Source organism: Danio aesculapii, chromosome 1 (assembly GCF_903798145.1).
Source record: "Danio aesculapii chromosome 1, fDanAes4.1, whole genome shotgun sequence".
In the NCBI taxonomy this organism is placed as follows: domain Eukaryota; kingdom Metazoa; phylum Chordata; class Actinopteri; order Cypriniformes; family Danionidae; genus Danio; species Danio aesculapii.
In genome coordinates this window covers 15,302,693-15,330,499 of record NC_079435.1, presented here as the reverse complement: position 1 = coordinate 15,330,499, position 27,807 = coordinate 15,302,693, and the positions used below count along the sequence as shown (strand labels likewise).

Here is a 27,807-nt window from a genome sequence, read left to right as displayed (position 1 = left end):
GCTGCGCTCGCAGCTCGCGCTGGTAAACAGGCAGTAACCGGAGCGGAGCTCGCCAATTGATCACAGAGGGGCAAACAGCCTGTCGGATACACTCAGGTTCCATCGTGTTGTGAATAAAACTAGGATTTTAATGCCGAGAGCTTCTGCACGTTATTTTAAATCGCTGACATGGCCGCAGTGGACCCCAATAAGCTTGATCATATTTCCTCCGGTGAGTATTCACCGTTACTATGCTCGCCATATGACGGTTATTAATAACTGTATGTTGCTTATAACAAGTGCATCGACGAGCTCTTACTAGATAGCAGTGGTGGATCTGTAATACAGCATAAGTTTGTGGAATTTAGTATTATGTGTATTCTGTGTGTGTAAGGAATAGCTGTGTTGTCAGGGTGTTAGCGGGTCTTAAGTTTTAAAATGTCTTAAATCTCAAAAGCTAAACTGTAGGCCTTAAAAGGTCTTAAATCTACTGAAATGTTATGTTGTAGGTCTTAAATCTTTTTAAACAGGTCTTAATTTTTCTTTGTTCCCCAGTCTGGCCAGTGACACCCAATCACCAACAATCCATTTCAATAAAAACGTCCTAAAACTTTTTATTTAAAAATAGCATTTAATTACTTTACTTACAGTAACATTTGCTTACAATTTCTCCAATTATTTACAGCTGAGGATACTGGCCCGACCTATATATTTTATTATTAAATTATTATTAATGTAGACTGAAGTAGTTTTGACAGCTATGTTTTGATCTATTCTTGGTAAGGGTTTAGGGTTTGTGAATGGATATATTTGAAGATTAATAAAAATTATATATTATTATTGTATTAATAAATGTATAAGTGTTTTATTTTTTTTATAGGACAATTGAAAATCTTTATTAAATGGGATATTTCAAATCCTTAAATTTAATTCATAATGGTCTTAAAGATGTCTTTAAAGTCTTAAATCTAACTTGGTGAAACCTGCAGAAAACCTGATTATGCACAAACGTAACGTAAGATTATAGAACATGTAAAAACTCAGAATTATGATTATCATTAGTCACAAGAGCAGAAAAAAATCCTCTTGTTTTAGTCTTAATCCCTCTAAAACCAAATTATTTACAATAAAGTTTTTATTCAGGGTGTTGAAGGCGGTTGGATGTTCTTTGTTTGCTAGTATTTATTCAAATGCAGTAATGTTATTGGATAGTTCTTGAGGTAAAAATGTCTGTTTTTGTTTGCTTAATGTTAATGATTCATGTTAATGAACCTGCAACAAAGTCAGTGTAATATCATGTGTTCACTGTGTGGTTACTTTTTAAAGTCTTTTTCGCTTGCGGTCAGTGTTTAACCAACATTGAACAGGACATGTCCTCTATAATAAGCAGATTTTTTGCGGTTTTCAGTGGCGTCTGCTCAGTTTTAATGTTAAAGAGATAGTTCACCCAAATATGAATATTCTGTCATAATTTACTCATCCTATGTAGTGAGTTTTACAATTTTGGGTGAACTGTCCCTTGAAAGTGGACACGTCTTGTAAGTGATGTTCCCAAACAGCCCTTTTTGCATTTGTTATAAGATTTTGCTGTTTGGATGATTCAGTTGGACATCATGAGTTCAGATAGATTGCTGTATGGACATATTTTCTGCTTGTTTTTGTTTTTTTCCTTCCTCATTTGTGTCCTATTGACCGTATTCCTATAGTTCCATACAGAGAAATGATGTTGTGTTTTTAGGGTCATAAAGTTTACTGGAGTCCAAACACATGACCACAGAAATCACTAAACATTATGCCGGTTTAACCTACATTTTTTTTAATACGAGATGCATAATGCTTTACAGAATGCCTTCTTTCATTCTAATGTGCTGCTATTTAATATTTGTTTTATATTTACTTGCTTTTGTGTTGCATTTGTGTCTTTGCAGAGTTCTGCGCACAACAACATTTCAGTGTAGCGCTCATGACAAATGAATGTTTTGCATTCTAGGCAATAATCGGCTTCAAATTTTACTGCGGTTTGGAAAAGTCAAGATTTTAAAACCGTCAGAATTTTCTGTTATACCCTTCCTATGGTATATGTACATTTTTTTACTTGTTTTTTGTGACCATTAATTTATTTAGGCCAACAGTATCTCCATCAAAAAGACCCTCCACATCAAAAGTTACTGTTTTATATTATAAATGTTTCTTAAAATAAAATATATTGTGTTCAATGGGGGAAAAGTAATTGTTTTTTATCCAGACGTGTCAGACCTGTAGACAGCCTGTTAAAATGGGTGTTTTTTTTTCTCAAAAAGTGGGACCTTTTTGCAGTTATTCGCCTCATTTTCTACACAGTTATGAGGTTCAAATACTGTATTTTAGTGATATTTTAAGCACAAATTTTTTTGATGGATCAGCTTGTCGAATAGTGATCATTACCACACTTTTTGATGCAATAAAAATATTTGATGCAAAAAAGTTTGTGCTTACCTTAATATTTTATGTTTACAAAAATTAGTTTTTGTTTACAAATGTGCATTACATCATTACCGTTTTATAAATTATGTAATGAGATTACAATTTTAAACTAAAATGTTTGAACAAAGAAATATAAAAAAATACTTATTTTTTAAATGTTAATTTATTATCATCATCATTTTAAAAAACTACAATAAGGACTTTGTTAACTTGTTTTAAATTAAAAACTGCAGCCTATAGGCAAATAGCAAACTGGCCAGCTCATTTCCTCAGTCAGAATTTGTCCATTTTAATAATAATTAATAAAATAAATTTGTCTTAAAGCCTTCTATCAGTTATTTTCAAAATTTAAAGGGCACCTATGGTGAAAAATCTACTTTTCAAGCTGTTTGGACAGAAATGTGTGTAAGTATAGTGTATAAACTCATATTGGGGTGAAATAAACACACCCGGTCCTTTTTTTTCAAATTTAACAACATAAAAACGGTGGACCAATTGGAGCTGTTTTCAGATCGACCGCAACCTTACGTAGGAGTGCGGTCCCCCCGCCCACCAATATTGATGGACAGCTGCGCGCATTAACATGTCCGGTAGTCACATGTATAATCATATAATCAAGACAGGACGAGCGCAAAGCACCCGGGAATAAAAGGTGTGTTCAGTTCATTAGGATCCTCAATCATTATCAAACGTGATCAAGAGTGAGTTTTACAAGTTTAAAATGTTTTAAAACAGAGCATGTGTGTAATGAATTATAGCGATTCACTTCAGATTCACTTAATCAGCACAGCCGCTGGGGTGGGCGCGGAGGACTAGTCTTAAAGGGCCAGTACAAAAAAAACAGCAACAACTTTTTTTCAGCTATAATATAGACACTTCAAACAGCTATAATAAATCATCTGATGGGGGTTTTGAGCTGAAACTTTACAGACACATTCTGGGGACACAAAAGACTTATATTAAATATGAAAAAAGGGGTTACCTGTGTGCCTTTTAAGATGCCATATTGTCAAAAATGGGACACGAGCTCATATAGGGGCCAAATTTTGGAAGTGGCGGTCTTCCGAACCACACGAACCCCCCCCCTGGCTACAGGCCTGCATTTAAAAAGTACGTATTTTAGAGACGTAATCACGATACCATGAAACCGTGATTTTATCATATCATTATCATACCATCACAATCTTATACGGGCCCATGTCTATTGCATCCCACTGCACTGACTCTTCTTTTTTCTCAATGCAAAATGCATCCTGTGAAAATTTGATAATATTGCTTTTTTTTTTTTTTTTTTGCAGTGATGTACCCCATAGCAGTTTTCACTGAAACCAGAATTATAAATCCAATTTATTTAGCATTATTAAATCCAAAATATATAGTGCAAAATTAAGTTATTAAGGTAATTAAGTTAACTCTAGTTAATTGACTTCTTTTTTTCACTAATCATTGAACCCAGTCCACCGTGCTGAAGAGTCTAATTATCTATTCCTTAAAGTGTAGTTTATAAAATAGATGCTGATAAAGTCAAATTCACCATTGCAGAAGTGTTTATTAAACACCTATATTGTAAACCAAACATTGCAGTACTTCAAATCCATTTCTGCTTAACCAAAAAGTCCAGTTTTTATATGTTATAGATTTTAGTTTCATAAATGTTTGATGCACCTCTATGATTTCTGCATAATATTTCACGTCATAACTGTGTCGCCCTCTTCACCCATAGATCTATTTGATTTAGATATTCATGTGGGTGTCTGTGGCCCATGCGTTTCCTATGCAGAACGCCAAACCCTGATGCCATTTGCGATATGGCAATCATAAATCACTGATTGTCATAGCCTTGACTTACAGTGACAGCAAGAGCGTGTGAGGAGCTAATGTGTGTCTGTGCTCAAAAAACATGGCTTCCTGTAAAGCAGGATGGATGAGATTTTTCAGCTTATTTTCTGCAGTTTGATTGACTTTATCACTGGCAGAATTCCAGTAACTCCATTTTGACAGACAGACAAACAGACAGGTCAGATCTGCTGCCAGATGAACATGATGGTTTTGATTAGAGACTAAATGAGCCAGTTGTCCCTCTTGTAAGTACTCTCTTCATTCTTGCTTCATCAGTCATTTATGCTGGTGGGGAGATATACAGTGCTCAGCGTAAATGAGTACACCTCATTTTGAAAATGAATATTTTTATCTATTTCTCATATATTTTGGTGCATTTGAACAAAACAGATTTATTAAACTGATATATTTATTCAAATATAATTTTAGTCACCGAACATCTTTAGAAATGGAAAGATAATACTATTAAATTCAATCAAAATATTGAAAAAAAAATTACAAGCTACTAAATTTCAACAGCATTATATATATTTTTGTTTCTCTTGATTTTTGCTCTTTAAAAAAAGTATATAATATTTTCCCTAACATATAAATATGAGCTACTAATTTTTGGACTGTTATTGTAAACTATTTTGTTAGATTAGCTCCAGATTTATTTCACAAATCATCTAGAGTTAATCAGTTACCATTTTTAATCCATTCAGCCAATCTACTGGTCTGGCAGGAGCACTTTTAGCTTAGCTTAGCATAAATCATTAAAATGGATTAGACCGTTAGCATCACACTCAAATAAAAATAAATAGACAATTTTCCTATTAAACCTTGACTCTGTAGTTGCATTGTGTACTAAGACTGAAGGAATAGTAAAAGTTGCTATTTTCTAGGCTAATATGTATAGGAACTACTGTCATTCTGGCGTAATAACCAAGGGACTGGTGTACCATGGCTGCAGCAGGAGCAATGATATTATGCTCTGTTACCTAGCTGGGGACAATTGTTTTCCCATATTAATTATTATACTCCTCATCATATACTAAGGACTTATAAAGCGAAATGAGTTGTCTTTTCAAGAAATTCACTTTTTATGTTACTGACTGAAAGTTATAACCAGTCTTAAACAAACAAACAATAATAATAATTACATCTTTTTTGCTCATGCCCAAAACTTGATGAGTTTTGGAGCGAAATATTCAGCTTTTATACTCTAAGGCTTATTCTTCTGACCTCACCCCTGATCCAGCAATCGCTGTTTTTGGTTGGCCTGGCTTACCTTCTGAGTTCAGTCATCAAATTAAAGCTGTCCAATATGGAATGGTGGTAGCTAAAAAAAAAATTATAAATTTTCTATGGAAATACCACTTTTTAAATCCTGGCTTTCTGAACATTCTAGCACTTTTCATTTAGATAGACTTAGACACAATCTTTCTGATAGCATTGCTGGCTTTGAAGCCACCAGGAAACTCTTTTTTTTTTTTTTTAATGATCTGTCTATTGTTAAAGATGACAGTTCAAAGGTGATGATGATTCTGTCATTGTTTGCAAGATAAAAATACTGCCTGTGGCCACTGGCATAGAAATATACAGTTGAAATCAAAATTGAATGAATTATTAGCCCCCCTGTTTATTTTTTTCCTCAATTTCTGTTTAACAGAGAGAAGATTTTTTCAACACAATTCTAATCATAATAGTTAATAACTCATTTCTAATAACTGATTCATTTTATCTTTGCCATGATGACAGTAAATAATATTTTACTAGATATTTTTCAGGACACTTCTATACAGCTTAAAGTGACATTTAAAGTCTTAACTAGGTTAATTAGGTTAACTAGTTAGGGTAATTAGGCAAGTTATTGTATAACTATGGTTCTGTAGACTATCGAAAATGTACAGCTTAAAGGGGCTAATAATTTTGACCTTAAAATGGCTTTTTAAAAATCAACAACTGCTTTTATTCTAACCGAAATAAAACATATAAGACTTTTTCCAGAAGAAAAAATATTATCATTATATTAATATTATTATTATTACTATGAAAATTTCTTTGCTCTGTTAAACATCATTTGGGAAATATATATTAAAAAAATAAATAAAATTCAAAGGGGGGCTAATAATTCGAACTTCAACTGTATGTGCAACATTGTTATAAAACTGGAGGAACTGATGTAACAATGGTTTTAAAATCTTTTTTCTGTCTCTTGTATTTTTTCGTTTAGCCTTTTCTTTTCTGTCTTTATAGTTGTTGTTGCTTTTTGTATTGCTCTGTGTTGCTTTAAGGTCAAAATAAAAATATAGTATTCAAAATAATAATAATAATTAAATGAAACATTTGCTTAGGTCTAAGCATTGCAAGTGATGTACAGGAAATCAAGGAAATCACAGCAGCTTGGTTATTGCTCAAAGTGGATATTACAGGAATTTAGAAATTAGAGAAACATGAAGTCTGTCAGTGTGTACTTTTTTGGCTATGTAATGCATGTTAGTTTCTCATTTGTCAGCCCAAACAGGCGTCTGTCATAAATCATATTTGAGTGGTGATCACACTTACAAAGCTTGGTCTTTTGTTTTTTGTTTTTTACTTTCGTTTGTCTAGATTAGGTGCTGTCAGTTTGGATCGTAAATAATGCACTCAAAGAATGACTTTTACTGTTTGTTCAAACTACTTGTTTAAAATGAGCTGAAACGACACAATTTCTCAGTTTGTTTTGGCGGGACAGCTTAATTATTTTATGTTTGATTAATTTAAATTTGTAAAAAACTTATAAGTTAACTTAATTCCTTCATGTTTTCCCAGCACAAATCGATTGGGTGGAACCCAGCATTTTTTACAGTGTGTTATTAATGAGGCATGAAAATGTTTACTTCTGTACAGTATTATTAATCAGTTTGAATTAGATAACAACATGTTTAAGAGTAAAAGTATTTTCTTCTTAAATATTATTTTAAATTTTACTGTGAATGAATGCAATACTAATTCTTATTTCTCTTAAAGGGGTTGTTCACCCAAAAGTGTAAATGTTGCCATCATTTACTTATCCTTTATTTGTTTGAAACCTGTTTGGGGTTTTCTGTTGAAGACAAAAGAAGATATTTAGAAAATGATAGTAGCTAGCACCCATTGAGATCCTTGATAATGTTTTAAAACACTATGGAAGTCAAAGGATCCCAAAACCTGAATTTTACAAAATACCTTTTTTGTGTTCTTCCTTCACTGTAAGAAATTAATGACAAAAAGTCAACACAACAAATAAATTATGTTAAATGTTCAGTTAATCAGATTTCAACTTTTTTTTTTTAAAGTTATAGAAAGTTTAACTTAATATTTTTTATCTAGTTTAATTGGTGTAAATTGAGATGACTTAAACAGTTAGTTTGATTCAACTTAATTTAAGGCAGCAAGAATTTTTACAGTGTTTGAAAGGTTCTCATAAAGGTTTAAAACCACCTGAGGGAGAATAAATGGTGAGGTAATTTTCATTTTTGAGTGAACTATACATTTAGGGGATTTATAATATCATAAATGATTAATATTAATAGAATGATATTATTTAATCATTAATGATATGATTTAAGCCTAATTATACAGCCCTACAAGAAAGCACAGCAAATCATTTCATCAAGATTTAAATAGCAAACACAATATTTATCAGAGATATTCCTGATTATTTTTCCCCCAACAAATCAACTAGACTTAGTTTATAGATTTTCTATTCAATCATATAGCTTTCATAATCTTGCCAGCTTATTGTCTATATGTAGTCGGGGTCACTGTGATAACTGGTCACTAAGGCTATTGCATAAATAACATGACTAATAACCAATATAAATTGGTTTACAGAGAAACTGTTAGAACACAGAAAGTCACAGAATTGCACAAGAAAAGCATGTTTACACTTTAGCCATCGCTTCCAAAAGTCACATTTCCTGTAATTTCGTAAATTGCTTTTGGAAAGTGTTTGGTCAGTGCTTTTTAACAATATGTTGTGAGTAAGGAAAGGAAGAAGCAAACTATAGTTTTTGACTGTGTTTACAGAACCTCATACTTAAAGTGAATTGAAAAACGTCCATTTTTCAATGGTGAAAATAAAGACAAACCACATTTGATATTCATTTTGAGGCCACACACAGAGATTTGCACATAATCCATCATTTATTCACAAACTAGCCACTCTGAAGTATTTTTGAAGACCTTGAAAAGCTTACCAGCCTTAAGGCCCTTTCACATGACTCAACCATAATACAAAGTGAAGCATTGAGATTAGCAGTGTGCCTTGTAACGTGATGAAGTTCTGTAAATTACAACAACGTGCTTCATTATATTGCCAGTGCACAGAAGTCATAGCTTACTTTCTGTATGAATTTCATCTGTGGCATTTGTTATTTTAAGACTTTTGTGTTCCCCTTTCACTTTCTAGCTGACTCACGTTATAAAACTCCCCGTCATCCATCTGGTAACTGTGGAAAGACTTTTTTAGCAGTGCATGACACTTTGTGTTGACATTTTGAGCTCGGTCTGTCTCATACATCAAATTCACATTCTCACTTTGGTTTTTTTTATCTGAATCAGCTTTTTTTGGTTTTCAGTTGTGAAAGCTAATATAGTCGCAGAATCGGATGCTGCGGTGTGAATTACCACCTGGTTTTGTTGCTACATCAGATTGCATGTTGGTACATCTCCTCTTCAAATCAGAAGTCTGCGTTTAATGTGACTTCCCTTGCATTTCTGTTTTGTTCTGATTGTCCTGACATTTTCTGAAATGATGTGCTGTGTAATATCAGGCGTCTTTTAGCCCTTTCCAGAGTTCTCCTTTAGGTTTACAGTGTCGTATCATACTTTTTCTGTCCAGGTGATCTCATACAGCTAGGCATGAGCTGGTATAAGATTCTGACGGTATGATAACCTTCGATAAAAATATCACTGTTTCGTCGGTGCCAATGGCGTAGTGGAAAGTGCACCGACACATGCACTCCGGTGTTCACAGCGACCCAAGTTCAATTCCCGCCTCGAGGTCCTATGCTGATCCTTTCCTCTCTCTGCTCCCCACACTTTCCTGTCAATTCTCCCTACTGTGCTGTCCAATAAAGGAGAAAATCCCTTAATAAATAAATAAAAAATATCACGGTTTCGCGGTTTTGTGATTACTGCTCTAAAATATATTATTTTTAAATGTCTGGGTTAAAAACAAAAACTTCTTTCCCACTTGAACGCAATATATTTTATTTCGAGAAACAATTTAAATATTTTGGAGCAGTAAACATCTCAGGCTAAATAATTCATATAAATCATTGACTTCTGCTGTCTTTATTAGTTTCCATTACACAGATTTCTTTACAATTTAGAATGGCGACTTTGAATATCTTTTCTGTTGGAGATACTGTTGTCCTAAAAAAAAAACCTAAATAAATCTTACACATATCTTAGGAACGGTATAGCAGAACATTTTTATGGTTTTAAAACCTTGAATTTACCAAACCGTGGTATATCTTGTAAAGGGTTATCATCCTATGCCTACATACAGCCTGGATAATATTCAGGTCTGGACTCTGTGGAGGCCATTTCATGACTGTCTGTGTTTCATCAGCTGTTTTCAATCTCCAAATAAGATTTCACTGCAATTAGCAGATTATAATGATGCTAAAAATGAAAGCTATTACCACTGAAGTCTATCTGTATTTTCAACGTTTACAATTTCATCAATTCAGACAATATTGCTTACAACACCAGTAGAAATGCAGCTCAAACCAGGACAAACAGCCTCTCTTCAACATTGTCTTTCACATTTTAAACAATTAAACTGAAATAATTCAAACTCTAATCTAACTCCTATCCTAACAAACCATACATCAACTGAAAGATCATTTATTTACCTTGTAGAAATGTCAATTTAAAAAAATTATACTTACGATGAAGGGTCACCTCTATCCATTATACCAGGGGTCACCAATCTCGGTCCTAGAGGGCTGGTGTTCCTGCAGCTTCAACTTGCCTCAACACACCTGCATGGACGTTTCAAGTATAACTATTAAAACCTTGATTAGCTTGTTCAAGTGTATTTTATTAGAGTTGGAGCTAAAATCTGCAGGACACCGGCCTTCAAGGAATAAGTTTGGTGACCCCTGCATTATACCATCAGTAAAACAACAGATGTAATGTTGGCCTAAATCTTTTGCTCAGTACTGTACCTAAGGTTGAAAATGCATCAGACTCTTAAACAGTCGAATGTAAAGGAATGTGCAACAGTTGTTTAAAGCAGAAAGACGATTTCTTTTGTAATTGATCCCTCTGGTACTATCCGTCTCTCTGTCTTTCTTTCCTTCAGAGGAGGATAGGCTGCTGTATCCGGTAGCTCACTATGGTTCAAATGACTGCATGGATGAGTATAGCAAGCCCAGGCCGACCCCGGTAACAGATGGCTGGATTGGTGCTGACCCAGAAGAGGAAGAGTTGCGCAGGAAATTAAAATACTTCTTTATGAGCCCCTGTGAAAAATACCAAGCCAAAGGCAGAAAACCTTTCAAGCTGATTCTGCAAATACTGAAGATTGTTATAGTTACTGCACAGGTATTTAAACATTCTTGGACTTTCTGTCCCTCATTCATTCATTTTCCTTCAGCTTAGTCCCTTATTTATCAGGGGTTGCCACAGCGGAATGAACTGCCACATATTCCAGCATATGCTTTACGCAGCACATGCCCTTCCAGCTGCAACCCAGCACTGGGAAACACCCATACACTTTTGCATTCACACACACACACTCATACACTACAGACCATTTAGATAATCCAATTCACCTATAGCGAATGTCTTTTGACTGTGGGGGAAACCGAAGCACCCAGAGGAAACTCACACAAACATTGGGAGAACATGCAAACCTCACACAGAAATGCCAACTGGAACTCAAACCATCGACCTTCTTGCTGTGAGGCAACAGTGCTAACCACTGAGCAAATATGACGAAGCTTGTATACTCAAAGTAGTCAAATGATTATTAAAAACACTCAGTTTTATCACAAAATTATTCTTTAACCTGTTTGACGTGCACTACTGAGAGTCCATCAGAAGTAACCTTTGGTTTGCTTCATTGACTAATAAGCACGAAGCTCTTGTTTACACCATAAAATCTTGTTTTCATTTCATAAAATAGGCATAACGTTTTTTTTTGATGATCTAGTGGTTATATAGACTACCTGACAAAAGTCTTGTCGTCAATCCCAGTTGTAAGAGCAACAAATAATAACTTGACTTCTAGTTGATCATTTGGAAAAGTGGCAGAAGGCGATTTTTCTGATGAATTATCTGTTGAACTGCGTCCCAACCATCATAAATACTGCAGAAGATGTACTGGAACCCCCATGATTCTCATAGAAATCAGTCAAGTTTGGTGAAGGAAAAACCATGGTTTGGGGTTACATTCAGTATGGGCGTGTGCGAGAGATCTGCAGAGTGGTTGGCAACATCAAAAGCCTGAGGTATCAAGACATTTGTGCTGCCCATTACATTACAAACCACAGGAGAGGGCAAATTCTTCAGCAGGATAGCGCTCCTTCTCATACCTCTGCCTCCACATCAAAGTTCCTGAAAGCAAAGAAGGTCAAGGTGCTCCAGGAATGGCCAGCCCAGTCAACAGACATGAACATTATGGAGCATGTCTGGGGTAGGATGGAGGAGGCATTGAAGATGCATCCAAAGACTCTTGATGAACTCAGGGAGTCCTGGAAGAATGTTTTCTTTGTCATTCCAGATGACTTTATTAATAAGCTATTTGAGTGATTGTAGAGATGTATGGATGCAGTCCTCCAAGCTCCTGAGAGTCATACACTATATTAATTATTTTTCCACTGCACCATGACTTTATATTCTATACTGAACTTTATTTCTGTTAAGTGACAAGACTTTTGTCTAAGTAAAGTCAGACCTTACTGTCCTAATTAAATAATTAAAAATGAAGGCATGATCATATTTTATTGTAATAAAATAAGCGTAACCTAGAGGCCTTTGCCTTTCAAATAAGCCACTTCTGATACCAAATGATCAACTAGAAGTCAAGTTATTATTTGTTGTTCCTAAAACTTGGATAAGCGACAAGACTTTGTCAATTAGTGTATAAGCTGCTTATTATGCATTCTTATAAATTTCATACGATGACACACACACACACACACACACACACACACACACACACACACACACACACACACACACACACACTAATATGCCTTTTTTATTTAAACTGTATAATCAAATAATATAACTTAATGTTTTTGTCTACAAGAGGTGCTCGATACAGGTCTAAAATGACCTAAACATTAAATATTGTTTCTCATACTATAAATGATGCTATTTTTCATAATCTTTAGTTTATACTGAACACCGTTTTTTAAGACTGTTTGTTTTCTCATTATCTCTAGCTGGTACTTTTTGGTTTAAGTAATGAGATGGCGGTGATGTTCAAGGAGGAAAACACGGCGTCGTTTAAACACCTCTTTCTCAAAGACTACGCCGATTCAGATGACGCACTCGCTGTTTACACACAGAGTGATGTTTATGATCATATGTTTTACGCAGTTGAACAGGTAATGTATCATTTTGCTGAGCTCATAATCATATGCTTCCCTTTTCACTTCTCAGAGTCGTATTTGTATGTATTTTGAGTGGTATAATGTATGAGTGGAGTCCGGTCATAATACAAAGAACATCTGTATTTTTTAATCTTGTTTATGTGTGTTTTATATGACACAGTTTCTTTTGGCTTGTCTTCCAGTATCTCTCTTTGGCAGAGACGACAGTAGGCCAGTATGCGTATGTGTATGATGTTGGTGTGAACGGCAGCGCGCTGTCTCTGTGTCAGCAGTATTACAAAAAAGGCAGAATCGACCCGGCTAATGACACATTTATCATCGACCCGCTGGTGGTCACAGGTGACAGATCTATTGTTTCATTTCAGTTCATGTTTTAACCAGACCAGATATTTTACTCTGCAGTCTGTAACTTTATTTTTGGTTAGAAATCAAAAATCAGATTTTGAGCAAGTACGTAATCAATGTTCATTCTTCTTACCTTAGTGCAATTCACAATGGTAAGCTTGTAGAATGTTTTCTAATTTGAGTGCCACTGGTAGAGTTCTTCGGAAATTTTAGCTTGCCGTTGTTCGCCTTTATGTTACCTGTAAACATAGCAAGTCCTGCTAGTAGGCAATGGCACATTTATGGAAGTGGCAGATCATTTATAGCCATAATTGTACACTGACCAGCCACTTTATTAGGTACACTTGTCCAACTGCTTGTTAACGCAAATTTCTAATCAGCCAATCACATGGCAGCAACTCAATACATTTAGGCATGCAGACATGGTCAAGACAAACTGCTGCAGTTGAAACCGAGCATCAGAATGGGGAAGAAAGGGGATTTAAGTGACTTTGAATGTGGCATGGTTGTTGGTGCCAGACGGGCTGGTCGGAGTATTTCAGAAACTGCTGATCTACTGGGATTTTCACGCACAACCATCTCTAGGGTTTACAGAGGATGGTCTGATAAAGAAAAAATATCCAGTGAGCGGCAGTTCTGTGGGCACAAATGCCTTGTTGATGCCAGAGGTCAGAGGAGAATGTCCAGACTGGTTCCAGCTGATAGAAAGGCAACAGTAACTCAAATAACTACTTGTTACAACCAAGGTATGCAGAAGAGCATCTCTGAATGCACAACACATTCAACCTTGAGGTGGATGGGCTCCAGCAGCAGAAGACCACACTGGGTGCCACTCCTGTCAGCCAAGAATAGTAAACTAAGGCTACAATTCACACAGGCTCACCAAAATTGGACAATAGAAGATTAGAAAAATGTTGCCTGGTCTGATGAGTCTCGATTTCTGCTGCGACATTTAGATGGTAGGGTCAGAATTTGGCGTCAACAACATGACAGTGTGGATCCATCCTGCCTTGTATTAACGATTCAGGCCGGTAATGTAGGTGTAATGGTGTAATGATATTTTCTTGGCACACTCTGGGCCCATTAGTACCAATTGGCCATCGTGTCAACGCCACAGCCTACCTGAGTATTGTTGCTGACCATGCCCATCCCTTTATGATCACAGTGGACTCATCTTCTGATGGCTACTTCCAGCAGGATAACGCACCAAGTCATAAAGCATGAATCATCTCAGACTGGGTTTTTGAACATGACAATGAGTTCTCTGTACTCAAATGGCCTCCACAGTCACCAGATCTCAATCAAGTAGAGCACCTTTGGGATGTGATGAAATGGATATGCAGCCGACAAATCTGCAGCAACAGTGTGATGCTATCATGTCAATATGGACCAAAATTCTCAGAGGAATATTTCCAGTACCTTGTTGAATCTATGCCATGAAGGATTAAGGCAGTTCTGAAGGCAAAATGGGGTCCAACCTGGTTCTAATAAAGTGGCCGGTGAGTGTATGCAGGTGTGTAGATGATCGAATAGTCAATCATTGTAAAAATATTTGTTTACTACAGTTACTATACTAGTGTACTATACAAGTTTTTAGTTCAGATTCAAGTTTAAAATGATAAATTATATTTCTTGTCACTTCCTCTTTTTTCACATTGTTGTTTTTTGCAGTTCTCTATTATTGCATGTACCACAAGAATCACTTTCTCAAGTCATGCAAAAATAGTGTTGCTGTTTACCAGAGCTGTCTCCCGATGAGCCTGTCGGTCACTGATGCTGCTGCATTTGGTTGCTTCTCTTGTCTCTCTTCCTCTCTGTAGACTGTATTGGAGTGAACCCTTTATCCACTCCTACTGCAGCAGGTACGAGCCGTGATTACAGGAACTTCACCCTCAAGTTTCACAAGTAAGTGAAACTGGACTGTCTTCATAGTTTGAGATTAGCATTATTAAAATCTAATTTTCTAATGATCGCATGTTGTTGTATCTTCTTCTAGGCTGATTAACGTCACTATACAGTTCCAGTTGAAAGCAATAAATCTTCAGACCATCATACACAATGAAATTCCCGACTGTTACACTTTTTTAATCACAGTGAGTTTACATGTGATGTGACATTTTTACACAATAAAAGTGTACATCTAAATAAAATGTTTACCAGAGTGGAATAATTTTAATGCAGGTAAAACAACAAATGACATTATACTTCAAATATCAAAGTACCTTAATATAAAAATACCCTACATAAAAATGAGCTCTTTTTGGTGACACACACACAGGTGTGTATATATATATATACACAGGTGAAGTCAGAATTATTAGCCCCCCTTAAAATTATTTTTCTTTTTTAAATATTTCCCAAATGATGTTTAACAGAGCAAGGAAATTTTCACAGTATGTCTGATAACATTTTTTCTTCTGGAGAAAGTCTTATTTGTTTTATTTTGGCTTGAATAAAAGCAGTTTTTAATATTTTTTTAAACAATTTTAAGGTCAAAATTATTAGCCACTTTAATCTATATATTTTTCAGATAGTCTACAGAAAAAAACATCATTATACAGTAACTTGCCTAATTACCCTAACTTGGCTAGTTAACCTAATTAACCTAGTTAAGCATTTAAATGTCACTTTAAGCTGTATAGAAGTGTCTTAAAAAATATGTAGTCAAATATTATTTACTGTCATCATGACAAAGATAAATGTTGACAAAGATAAAACATGACAAAGTTATTAGAAATGAGTTATTAAAACTATTATGTTTAGAAATGTGTTGAAAAAATCTTCTTTGCGTTAAACAGAAATCATTCGAAAGTGTATTGTTTGAGCAAGTAAAATTAAAAATACAGTGCACATATCTGACTGCTTGTATTAAAGGACAAAATTTAATTACAGATACATATGTATTCATAAATGATACAGTTAATGGAAAGCATCGTCAACGCACCAAGATATCTTACTGAACCGTATCGATGGCATGCTAATCGTAACCGAACCTAACAGTGTGACAAGTGTAGGTTCACACCTTTAATGCATATGATACAAATTATGTATATATTTAAATATCTATTAACAAAATTGCAATTAATCTTTGCCCAGCATTAATTAATTATTTAATTTCATATTATTTTTATTATTATTGATATTATTACATTTTTTTGTCATGTATGTTGGCCTATCATAATTAATGTTGACATATTTGTCTATAGATTTACATTTATAAAATATTTGTACATTTTTAAATGATATAATTTGAAATCTTCAACTTTGTTAATTATAAAATTGTTCCCATTTGTGCTCAGATTCTGCTGGATAACAAGGCCCACAGTGGTAAAGTAAGAATCAGTCTTGATAATAAGGCCTCCATTAAGGAATGCCGAGACCCGAGTGTTTCCGGACACCGTAAGACTCAGATGCAGCATACAGCAACTTCACTTCTCAGGTTAAATTGATCATATTTGTAATATTAATAATCATACATGTTTGTGTTCCTTCTGTGTGCAGCTGATAGTAATGCTCGTGTGTTGTTTGATCTGGCCGTGGCGTTGGTTTGTGTTCTCTCTTTGCTTCTCTGCGGTCGCTCTATCATCAGAGGAATCATTCTTCAAAATGTAAGACACCGTATTAAACAAATACACTGTAATGTACAGTAAAGGCAAAATGATTCGCCCTCCTGTGAATTTATTTTTATTTTTTAAATATTTCCCAAATGGTGTTTAACAGAGCAATGATTTTTTCATAGTATTTGCTATAATATTTTTTCTTCTGGAGAAAGTTTTATTTGTAATAAAAATAAAAGCAGTTTTAAATTTTTTAAAACCATTTTAAGGTCAATATTATTATCCCCCTTAAGAATTTTTTTTATTATTGTCTACAGAACAAACCATTGTTATAAAATGACTTGCCTAATTCCTCTAACTTGCCTAATTAACCTAGTTAAGCATTTAAATGTCACTTTAAGATAAATACTAGTATCTTAAAAAGTAGTCAAATATTATTTACTGAAATCATGGCAAAGATAAAAGAAATAATTTATTAGAAATGAGTTATTAAAACTATTATGTTTAGAAATGTGTTGAATCTCTCCCTTAAACAGAAATTGGGGGGAAAAATACATGGGGGGGGCTAATAATTCAGGAGAGCAAATAATTCTGACTTCAAATGTATATCTATGATTACACAGTAAACCCATTCTCTCTGGCATTTTCCTCTTCAGGAGTTTGTAAAGTACTTTAAGACCTCTCTGAAGCGGCACGTGTGTTGGGGAGACCGAATGGAGTTCATCAACGGATGGTATATTCTGCTGATCATTAGTGACTTGCTCACTATCACAGGCTCTATTATTAAGATTGGCATTGAGCTGAAGGTCAGTCAGTTTTAAAGGAGATGAAAAATCTTTACCTTTATGTATTTTGTGAGGAAAGAGCCACTGATTTTTCATGTTTTACCCCTCAGAATCTGTCATCCTATGATGAGTGCGGCATCCTCTTGGGCACCTCCACGCTATTGGTCTGGGTTGGAGTTATTCGCTACCTCACCTTCTTTCAAAAGTACAACGTAAGAGACAAAAAGAAAACACGTAAAACAGCATAGTGCCTGCACCTTACATTTGCACTACCTGACAAAAGTCTTGTCGCTCATCCAAGTTTATTTTACCAAAATAAAATATAATCATGCCTTGATTTTTAATTATTTAATTAGGACAGTAAGGTCTGACTTTGCTTAGTCAAAAGTCTTGTTGCTCAACAGAAATAATGTACAGTATAGAATATAAAGTCATGGTGCAGTGGAAAAGGAATGAATATTGTGTATGACTCCCATGAGCTTGGAGGACTGCATCCATACATCTCTACAATGACTCAAATAACTTATTAATAAAGTCATCTGGAATGGTAAAGAAAGCGTTCTTGCAGGACTTCCAGAGTTCATCAAGATTCTTTGGATTCATCTTCACCTCCTCTATCATCTTACCCCAGACATGCTCAATGTTCATGTCTGGTGACTGGGCTGGCCAATCCTGGAGCACCTTGACCTTCTTTGCTTTCAGGAACTTTGATGTGGAGGCTGAAGTATGAGGAGCGCTATTCTGCTGAAGAATTTGCCCTCTCATGTGGTTTGTAATGTAATAGGCAGCACAAATGTCTTGATGTCTTAGGCTGTTGATGTTGCCATCCACTCTGCAGATCTCTTGCACGCCCCCATACTGAATGTAACCACAAACCATGATTTTCACTTCATCGAACTTGACTGATATCTGTAAGAATCTTGGGTTCATGCAGCTTCCCAATCATCACAAATACTGCAGAAGACCTATTGGATGCATTTTTATAGATGATTCATCAGAAAAATCTACCTTCTGCCCCTTTTCCAAATGATCAACTTGAAGATGAGTTATTATTTGTTGCTCTTACAACTGGGATCAACGACAAGACTTTTGTCAGGTAGTGTACATCACAGCATGTAAACTAGTGTAAAACGTAATGCATTCAAATAAAATGTACATTTGTTCGTTAGGCAAAGGCTTTTATCCAAACAATGACAATTGAACCATAACATGGATATAACTGTGACGACAACTGAAATATAAATTATTCAGCTTTGTGATTCTCCTTTGTGTTGATTTTGAGCTTATTGGTTAGTTTTTTTTGCCTTTTATTAAGTGGATAGGACAGAATTTCAGACTGGAAGTAAAGTAGGAGAGAGAGAGAGGATAGGGACGGGAAATGTCCTCGAGCCGGAATTCGAACTTGGGACGCCCTAAAGTGCAATTGCACCATATGTCAGCGCACTAACCACTAGGCTATTGCACCGACCTGAGCTTAGTTTTTAACCAACAGATTGCATTGCATTGTATTTAAGGAATAGTTCACCCAAAAATGAAAAGTACCCCATAATTTACTCGCCCTCAAGCCATCCAGTGTTTATGGCTTTCTTCTGTCAGACAAACACCGTCAGAGTAGTTTTAAAGTTATCCTGGCTCTTCCATGCTGTATAATGGTGTTGAGCAGTGTCAATTTTTTGAAGCTTCCAAAAGCACAAAAATCCGTCATAAAACTAAACCAAATGTCACCAGGGGATTATAGGGGTCTGATGATGTGTGTGGATGAGGTATGTTTTACGCAGCGAATGCCCTTCCAGCCACAATCTAGTACTGGGAAACACCCATACACAATCACAACTGCCAATTTAGTTTATTCAATTCACCTATAGCGCATGTCTTTGGACTGTGGGGAAACCGGAGCATGCCAACCCACGCCAACACGGGGGGAACATGCAAACTCCACACACAAATGCCAGTTGATCCAACCGGGACTTGAACTAGCAAACTTCTTGCTGTGAGGTGACAGTTCTAACCACTGAGCAACCATGCCACCAGTTTAGTTGCTCACTAAATGCCGCTAAAATCTGACAAGAATTTATGGAATTTGTATACTATATGGTGTTTTCCTCTCTCAGATTCTCATTGTGACATTACAAGCTGCTTTCCCTAACGTGATCCGGTTCTGTTGCTGTGTGGCGGTGATCTACCTGGGTTATTGCTTCTGTGGCTGGATTGTGCTGGGACCATACCATGTCAAGGTACATAACAAGCCTGAATCTGACACAGGCAAATCAATGATGCGAAATCTCCATATTATAGCTGATAGTTTCTGTAACGTGTGTTTCCTCAGTTCCGCTCTCTGTCGTCAGTGTCCGAGTGTCTTTTCTCTTTGATCAATGGAGATGACATGTTTGTGACGTTCAGTGGCATGCAGGAGAGCAGCATGCTGGTCTGGGTCTTCAGTCAGGTCAGTTTCACCCTCACACTGACATACACACAAATATGTTTCCATCCAAAGATGTGATTTAACTTATGCGCATAAAATATTTGACAATTAATTCCATGCAATTAGTAAAAGATAAGAAAATAGTAACTTTCTGATAATCTGCCGCCAAATAATAACAGAAATATAGAATTTTCTGTGGTAGAAGAAGCCAGAGTGGACCTTTTTTCTTATATAATAAATTACGTGTGACTTAGAAGATGAAATCCCCATCAAGATGCTCCTCATTTGCTTTTCATTTGATGCTCAACCGATCTCACTGGCAGAGCTGTGATAAAAACGAAACGCTATTGGCTGTTTTTTTAAAAGGGGATTTTTCAATTGAGATTACGTCAAGCATTAAATTAAAAAATGCACATTTCAAAGCACTTCACGGAACCTTTAAGCCTTTTTTTAATACGATATTTGAAAATGTGGATGAACACATAACAGCACACACACATAGACAACACATGGCACAGTATTCAATGCAGTAAAGACTCTGTGTTGTTTTGCAGGTGTACCTTTACACGTTCATCTCTCTCTTCATTTACATGGTGCTCTCTCTCTTTATCGCTCTCATCACTGGAGCTTACGAGACCATCAAGGTAAGAGTGAGCGACGAGGCAGATGAAGAGATACAAATAAAAAACATGCTTTTGTTCCTGATGTCCTTTCAACACACACATGCACAAACATGTCAAACAACACTCATTTTAAAGGAGTCGTGAACTGAGTTTTCAAATTGTGTTGTACTGTTTTCTGAAGACCATTTATAATGTCCTTAAGATATTACCATAAAAAAACTTAGTTTAGATATTTTCTAATATGACTACTGGTATGAATGGCATATAGTTTGCGTATTTTAAACTTTTTTTGAGAGTTTGAAATGAACACCAGTATTAACTTTTCTTCAAATATCCTGATGGGATTTTAATTTAATACTACGTAGATATTCGGTAAACACACTCACCGGCCACTTTATTAGGTACACCTGTTCAACTGTTTGTTAACGCAAATTTCTAATCAGCCAATCACATGGCAGCAACTCAATGCATTTAGACATGCAGACATGGTCAAGACAATTTGCTGCAGTTCAAACCGAGCATCAGAATGGGAAAGAAAGGGGACTTAAGTGATTTTGAATGTGGCATAGTTGTTGGTGCCAGACGGGCTGGACTGAGTATTTCAGAAACTGCTGATCATCATACTTTATGACCTCATAGAATCTTGTTTGATTCAGTTACAGTTCTACATTGATGTATTTTCTATTTTTTTTCCTTATATTAGTTTCTCTTCAAGTTGCAAATGAAAGTTATTTTTTTAAGTGAACTTGTTTGTTTTAATTACTAGAAGTATGTATAGAGGATCTGTTTTTTTCCATGCTTTAACTCAGCGGTGTCATCAGTGTGGAGTAACATGATCCCAACACCTTGATTATGTTAATGTGATACCCTGTCATTTCTATTCAGCATCAAACTCAGGAGCCCATTCATATCACTGACCTGCATGCGTTCATCGCCGAGTGCACCGACACACCCTGCTCTGGAAAGTTCCGTGGAATCGAGACCTCGCCGTGCTCTTTCTTCTGCTGCTGTGACAGGTACGTCACTACACAAACAAAAAAAATGCCTCATGTCAGAAATCACTCATTAAAGACATAACTCACTCTGAGGCCAATCGGATGTATAGAGTTTTCCCCTACGAGAACTTTAAAGAAGATCACCAGCACTTCAAGAGTAAAAAAACATAATCAGGGCCTTAAAGGTCCCATGAAGTGTTCTGATATGTGCATTTTTATATTCAATGTTTGACGAAATCTCAAATGAAACATGAAGAGAGGGTGGGACAAAGAGTAGCTCCTCCCCTTAGTGCCAATAGTGTTTTGTTTTATTACAGCTCTGCCAGAAGGGTGGTTGAGCTCAAGTGCATCAGATGAAAAGCAAATGAGAGAATGTGATATTTATTGTCTCCCCCCCCTACTGTTAAATGAAATGTACGCCCATGATGTCAATCTGCAACTTCTGAACTATTCAGACTGTATGATGCCTCTTAAATCGCATTTCTTTTCCATTCTGACCCTTGCCTTGAACTTCAGCAGATCATCTTGACCACATCTAAATGCCTAAGTGCATTAAGGTGCTGCCATGTGATTGGCTGAATAGATATATGCTTTAATTACCAAACTGTACCTAATAAAGTGGCCAATGAGTGTAAGGCTGTATCCGAAATCCCTTATGCTCTTAAACAGTGCTCTATTTGAGAGAGCAAGCATTTATAATGGTGACTGAAACCAGCAGCTGCATTCCAGTCCAATTTTTATATGCCCTTTACGCATTAACTTCCCTTCATCTTATTTCATCAGATGTACGTCATTAAGTGTCCATTACTGGCGGAACAGTGCCCTAAACCCTCGAGCACTTGCGAACTACACTTGTGACTTCACAATCATGTTGTATTCCGGAACATATAGGTGCTGGAGTGGACATATGAAGCCGATTTTCTCCCTCAGTCAAAATTGAGGGATCGAGGGTATGTCCATGTAAGCTTCCTTAGGCCACTTGATGAAGTGGAACACAATTCAAAATGGCGTTGGGACAAGACAAGAGAAGTTTGGAAGTGCATGTCTAAAAGTGGACTGGAATGTAGCGATAGTGTTCGCTTGCAAGTGGACTCAATGGCTAGAGCAGTGTTTCCCAACCCAGTTCCTGAAGGCACACAAACAGTGCACATTTTCAGCCTCTTCCTATTCAAACCCACCCGAATCAACTCATCAAAACATTAGAAGACACTCCAAAACCTGAAATTAATGGGTGAGATAAGGGAGACATCCAAAATATGGACTGTTGATGTGCCTCGAGAAACAGGGTTGGGAATCATTGTGCTAGATCACAGGTGTCAAATCCAGATCCTGGAGGGCCGCAGCTCTGCACAGTTTAGTTCTAACCCTGCTTCAACACACTTACCTGTAGGTTTCAAACAAGCCTGAAGGACTTTCAGGACTTTCGGGTGTGTTTAATTAGGGTTGAGGCTAAACGGTGCAGATCTATGGCCCTCCGGGAACTGGATTTGACTCCTGTGGGCTAGATTCAGAGTTCACATTCAAGTAAATTTCCACATCTGACCACAAGAGAATGGCTGCGTCCAAAATCGCCTACTACTCAGTAGGTACAGCAGAGTTTACTACTTGACCGTAAGAAAAGTACATTCTATATTGTTTGAAAGGAACTCAGATGTACAGCCCCCATTTTGTCATCATCATGTGTCCCACATGCTTCAGTTGCGTCGCTTCACTCCCATTCATGAATTCTCTCACGGTGCATCATGGGATAGCGTAGCGTCCATCGCATGCGCACTTCAGAATCTCAACAGAAGTAGTAGGTCATCCGGGTACTTCTCGCATACTGTTTTTCCAATTCTATGATTTTGGACATACTACTCGTCTCGCATACTATTTTTAGCGTACTATATAGTATAGAAGTATGCAATTTAGGACGGAGCCAATATGTTAAATCACTATCACAGCGTCTGACTAAGAAGTAAAAAATCTGATCCAACTGAAGAACTTATCAACAAACAAAACCCCTGGAATTCACTTACTCAATTTCATTTACTTTTTTAAGTACGCTATTACTCATGTAGGGTATAGTGAATGAGGGTACAGGATTTCGAATACAGCCTACTGTAGAAGATCATATCAGTCCCGACTCCTATTTCACAGTGACTCTGAATTATTATTTTTGTCTGTTGGTGTAACCCTGCAGAACCACCACATATGAGGACGTCCTCCTTGTCAACTAGTGAAGATTATTGGACCTGAAACACCTCCCTCTGCTGGTCACAATGCGATAATGCAACACAACTGAAGAAAGGTGAAATAAGGAAAACTCAATACCCAAGGAATCACCATAAGCCTTCAGTGGAGACGAGCAGATACCATTTTTACAGTTGAATCACTCCAAGTTTTAATTTACCTCATTTTATTTTTTAGATTTATCTTAACTCTGGATGTTGCTAAAGGCAGCCTAGTACCATTTCATAGTCTGGACCGATTAAAAACACCCGGAAGGTTTAAATTGAGAGTATTATGACAACCAAATGACAACCTGCACATGTGCGGACAATATGCACAGCACTCATTCCTTATATGTTGAGCCCATTCAGTGCACGTGTAGGGGTCTTCAGTGGGTCTCGAGACATGGTGGTCACTGATTCAAAACTATGAATGGAGGTTTTTTTTGTATGTCTGTAGGTCACATGTAATGTCTGCTTCAGATGTTTCTAAAGGAGATTGAACCGGTTGGCCTAAATGTCTAAAGACGAGGAGTCCATGTGATTTAAAGTTAATCAAGCTTTGGTAAAGTCTGCTCTTATACAACACTTAGAGGAGTCTAAAAACCATCTACCCTTACTCATGATAAGCACACATGCTCTGCAATTAGAGTTTAGCATGCAAGCCGTTTCAACGGTGGCCAAGAGAACTTGGCGTGCTGCAATTTAAGACTACACATTGAGATAAGATCTTCATCCATTTGACAGCACACATGCTGCAAATCTTTACAGAGTAAACACATTTATAAAAAACACGCTGCATTTTCTCACAATGCAAGCAAATTACGAAAACACACTGCATTTCTCACAGCGCAAACAGTTTACGAAAAGGCGCTGCATTTTCTCACAACACTTTCAAATAGCACAGAACGCAATGGAAATGTTTTTAAGGGAACCCCAAAATGTGACCGACCCGGCTATTTAGGTTATGGTTATTTAGGCTAATGAAATACAAAAGACAAGGAAATCGGGATGTTAAAATAAACAAACAATAAACTCACCTTTCAGAGATCACCTACAACTCTACTGAACAGTAGTCACGGGACAGCGGTGTTTGCCACGTTTTTGGGTCCGCTTGAAACATTTCCATTTATTCCCTTCTTTTTGCAAGTGTTGCAAAAATTCAGCGTTTCATTAATTTGTTTGCGTTGTGAGAAAATGCAGCGCGCTTTATTAATGTGTTTATGTCGTGAAGATTTGCAGACGGATGATGGTCTTTTCTCAATTTGCTGGTGTTTTTTGTTATTGCATGTGTTGTTTTAAATTGCAGCACACCACAGGTTTCTGCCACTGAATAATAATAAAACAAACTGCGTTTTTTCCCCTCAAAATTCAGACTTTTTACCTTAAAATTGCATCATGCAAACTCACAACTCATGAGATAAGTCATAATTCCCTGTTATGAACAGAGTGCATATTATACATTGATGATCGGGGGAGTGGTCAACATTTTTGGTAATGTTAGTTTTAATTCATTACATCTAATATATTAATAAAATGTAAGTTTAGTGTATTCTGACCTACAGTATCTGATTAGGTACTTCTGAGGTTACTGTAAGTCAAACTATGCATCTAATTTGACTTTACTTTTAGGCTCTATGTAGAAACAAACACCTATTTTACTAGAATCTTGTGAACGATTATGTCTTTCAGTGTTCTAAATCTGCCAGTTTCAGACTGTTGAGTTTTTTCTCACAGACTGATTTGTGCGATTATGCATTCACAGTGGTATATATCATAGAGATGGTCAGAAGTATATTTGTATTATCTATTATTAATAATAGTAATCTATCTATAAATAATATTAATATTATTTAATTATTAACATTATTATTTAAAACACAGACCAGAGTAAACTATTTCTTACTATTAAAGGGTTGACACCCCCCCAACCCCCCTCTAATTCGCACCCTCATTATGAAGTCAGAAGTCTGACAGAGAAATTCGCAAATTTAAGTTGTAAATTCAGAAATCTAACTTGCAGCTCGCAATTCTGAGAAATAAAGTTGTAATTCCAAGGTGTAAAGTCAGAACTCTGAGATGCATTTTTGAAATTTAGTGGCGGAAACTGGCTTCCATAGTTAACACTCAGAATGCCTTAAAAAATCTTGGCCTTAAAGGGATAGTTCACACATTAAATTTTCTACATTTACTCACTTCAAGTGATTCTAATATTTTATACTTTATTCTGTTGAACACTTTATTCTGTTGAACACAAATACAGATATTCTGTAGAATGTTTAAAAAAGCAGCCATTGACATCAATAGTAGGAACTAAAAAATTACAGGTCAATGGCTTTTTATTCCATCATTCTTCCCAATAACTTCCTTTGTGTTCAACAGAGGAAATAAACTCTAGGTGAATGACGACAGGCTTCTTTTAAGATTATTTTTGGGTGAACTATTCCATTTAACACGTTTATTGATGTGTATCGTTGCCTTTAATAACTCCTTGTTGGATGAGACATTGAATAGGATGAAGTTTATTTAATGTCTCTCTTTTTTTTGATACAATGACTGACGTAAACTCCTCCGTCATTTGTCAAAATATCGATCAAGTGTTTTAAATGCAGACTATATCGCTCTGCATATTGTAAAGTACAATGCTATTTTATAAAATCGAACTAGATCAGCCTTACATTTAATTTAGGGTTTTACAGACTTTTTAGAGCTCCCCTCAAGTATGTTTTTTTTAAAATAGAGGCCTTACAGGATTCAAGAACGCTATTATTATTATTATTATTATTGTTATTATTATTACTGTTTTTGTTCCTGTGATTCATATTAAAAGCGCTCATCAGTAATCCTGGACCCATATCAAACACGAGTCTCTCTTCAGAGGAAAAGAAGCCTGGTTTTATCGTCTCCACTGTATACTTGACTGGTAAGAGAAGTATAAATATTTAATTTCCATTTACTCGAGTATAGATTAAGTGGGACCAGTCGTCTTACTTCGATGTCTGTCTTTTTGGTCATAGTACATGATTTTGTTTTTCCATTTGTCTTTTGTATCGTTCTGTTTGAATGTGTAATTTGTGTCGGCTCTGTTTCAAATGAATTGAAAGCGCACAAAACGGAGCACACTCTCTATTACTAACGCGTTAAGATGCACAGAATTGCGACGTTCAGAAAAGTCACTGTGTTGTTGTCTCATTGTCGTCTGCTACTTATTTTTGTTTTTAATGTTTTGTGATGAACAACTTGTGCAGGTAACAGAAACATTCATTACAGATTAAATGATGTAGAAGAATCTACTGATTTTATTTTTTTTTACTCAAGTGTTATTGCACGTTTTTCTGAATGTCTTGACAGGGTCATGTCTGATTTTTGTTCATATGTATTTGTTCTATATAAAAATACAGAGACCTACTAGACGTCTTTTCTTGTCATTGTTTTACATTAGAGAGCATAGTGTTGACCAAATGTGGGTTGATGATGTGACGTTGCGTTTTCACTAGCATACATGACTAAAACGAATGTCATTAATATTGTCGTTGTTTAAAGTGCCGATGACTAAACATTTCTTTGTTTACCAAGGATTTCTTGTTATAAATAGTCCTGTTAGTATTATTATTAATATTATTACAGTTCATATAGTTATATATTTATTATAGTTTATTTTTATCTAGATTTTTGAGACGCATCTCAAAATCTCAGCTCTTATAAATTAAAAAGATAATTGCAAAATCATTAATAATAAACACCTCAGGCCTAATTTTACAAGTGGCCATTTTAGTAAATGTCAATAATTTTTTTTGTGTCTGTATTTCTGAAAACGTTGGACCTTGATCTGGTGGGACTCTATATGCTTGTTTTAAAATTTGGCAACTTCACAGAAAATTTTCAATTAAACAACCCCATTGAAGATCATGTGGAATCTTTTTCATTTTTTTTTTTTACGTTTAACCTTTTTAGAACCATTTAAAAATGTTTAAGTTTTATTTTCCTTTGGCCTGACATCCTACATCTTA

General features: G+C 35.9%; 1 protein-coding gene across 1 annotated transcript; it reads left to right on the top strand.

Annotated features, from left to right (window-relative positions):
* Positions 1–24,087, top strand: mcoln1a (mucolipin TRP cation channel 1a). Its single transcript, XM_056456673.1, has 15 exons — positions 1–211; positions 10,601–10,842; positions 12,690–12,854; positions 13,043–13,199; positions 15,026–15,110; positions 15,202–15,298; positions 16,505–16,604; positions 16,707–16,813; positions 17,419–17,568; positions 17,658–17,759; positions 19,659–19,781; positions 19,874–19,990; positions 20,524–20,613; positions 21,478–21,608; positions 23,770–24,087. The coding sequence occupies exons 1-15, from the start codon at positions 169–171 to the stop codon at positions 23,804–23,806; spliced, it is 1,746 nt and encodes a 581-aa protein (XP_056312648.1). The 5' UTR covers positions 1–168; the 3' UTR covers positions 23,807–24,087.
* Positions 24,088–27,807: the final 3,720 nt, after the last annotated feature.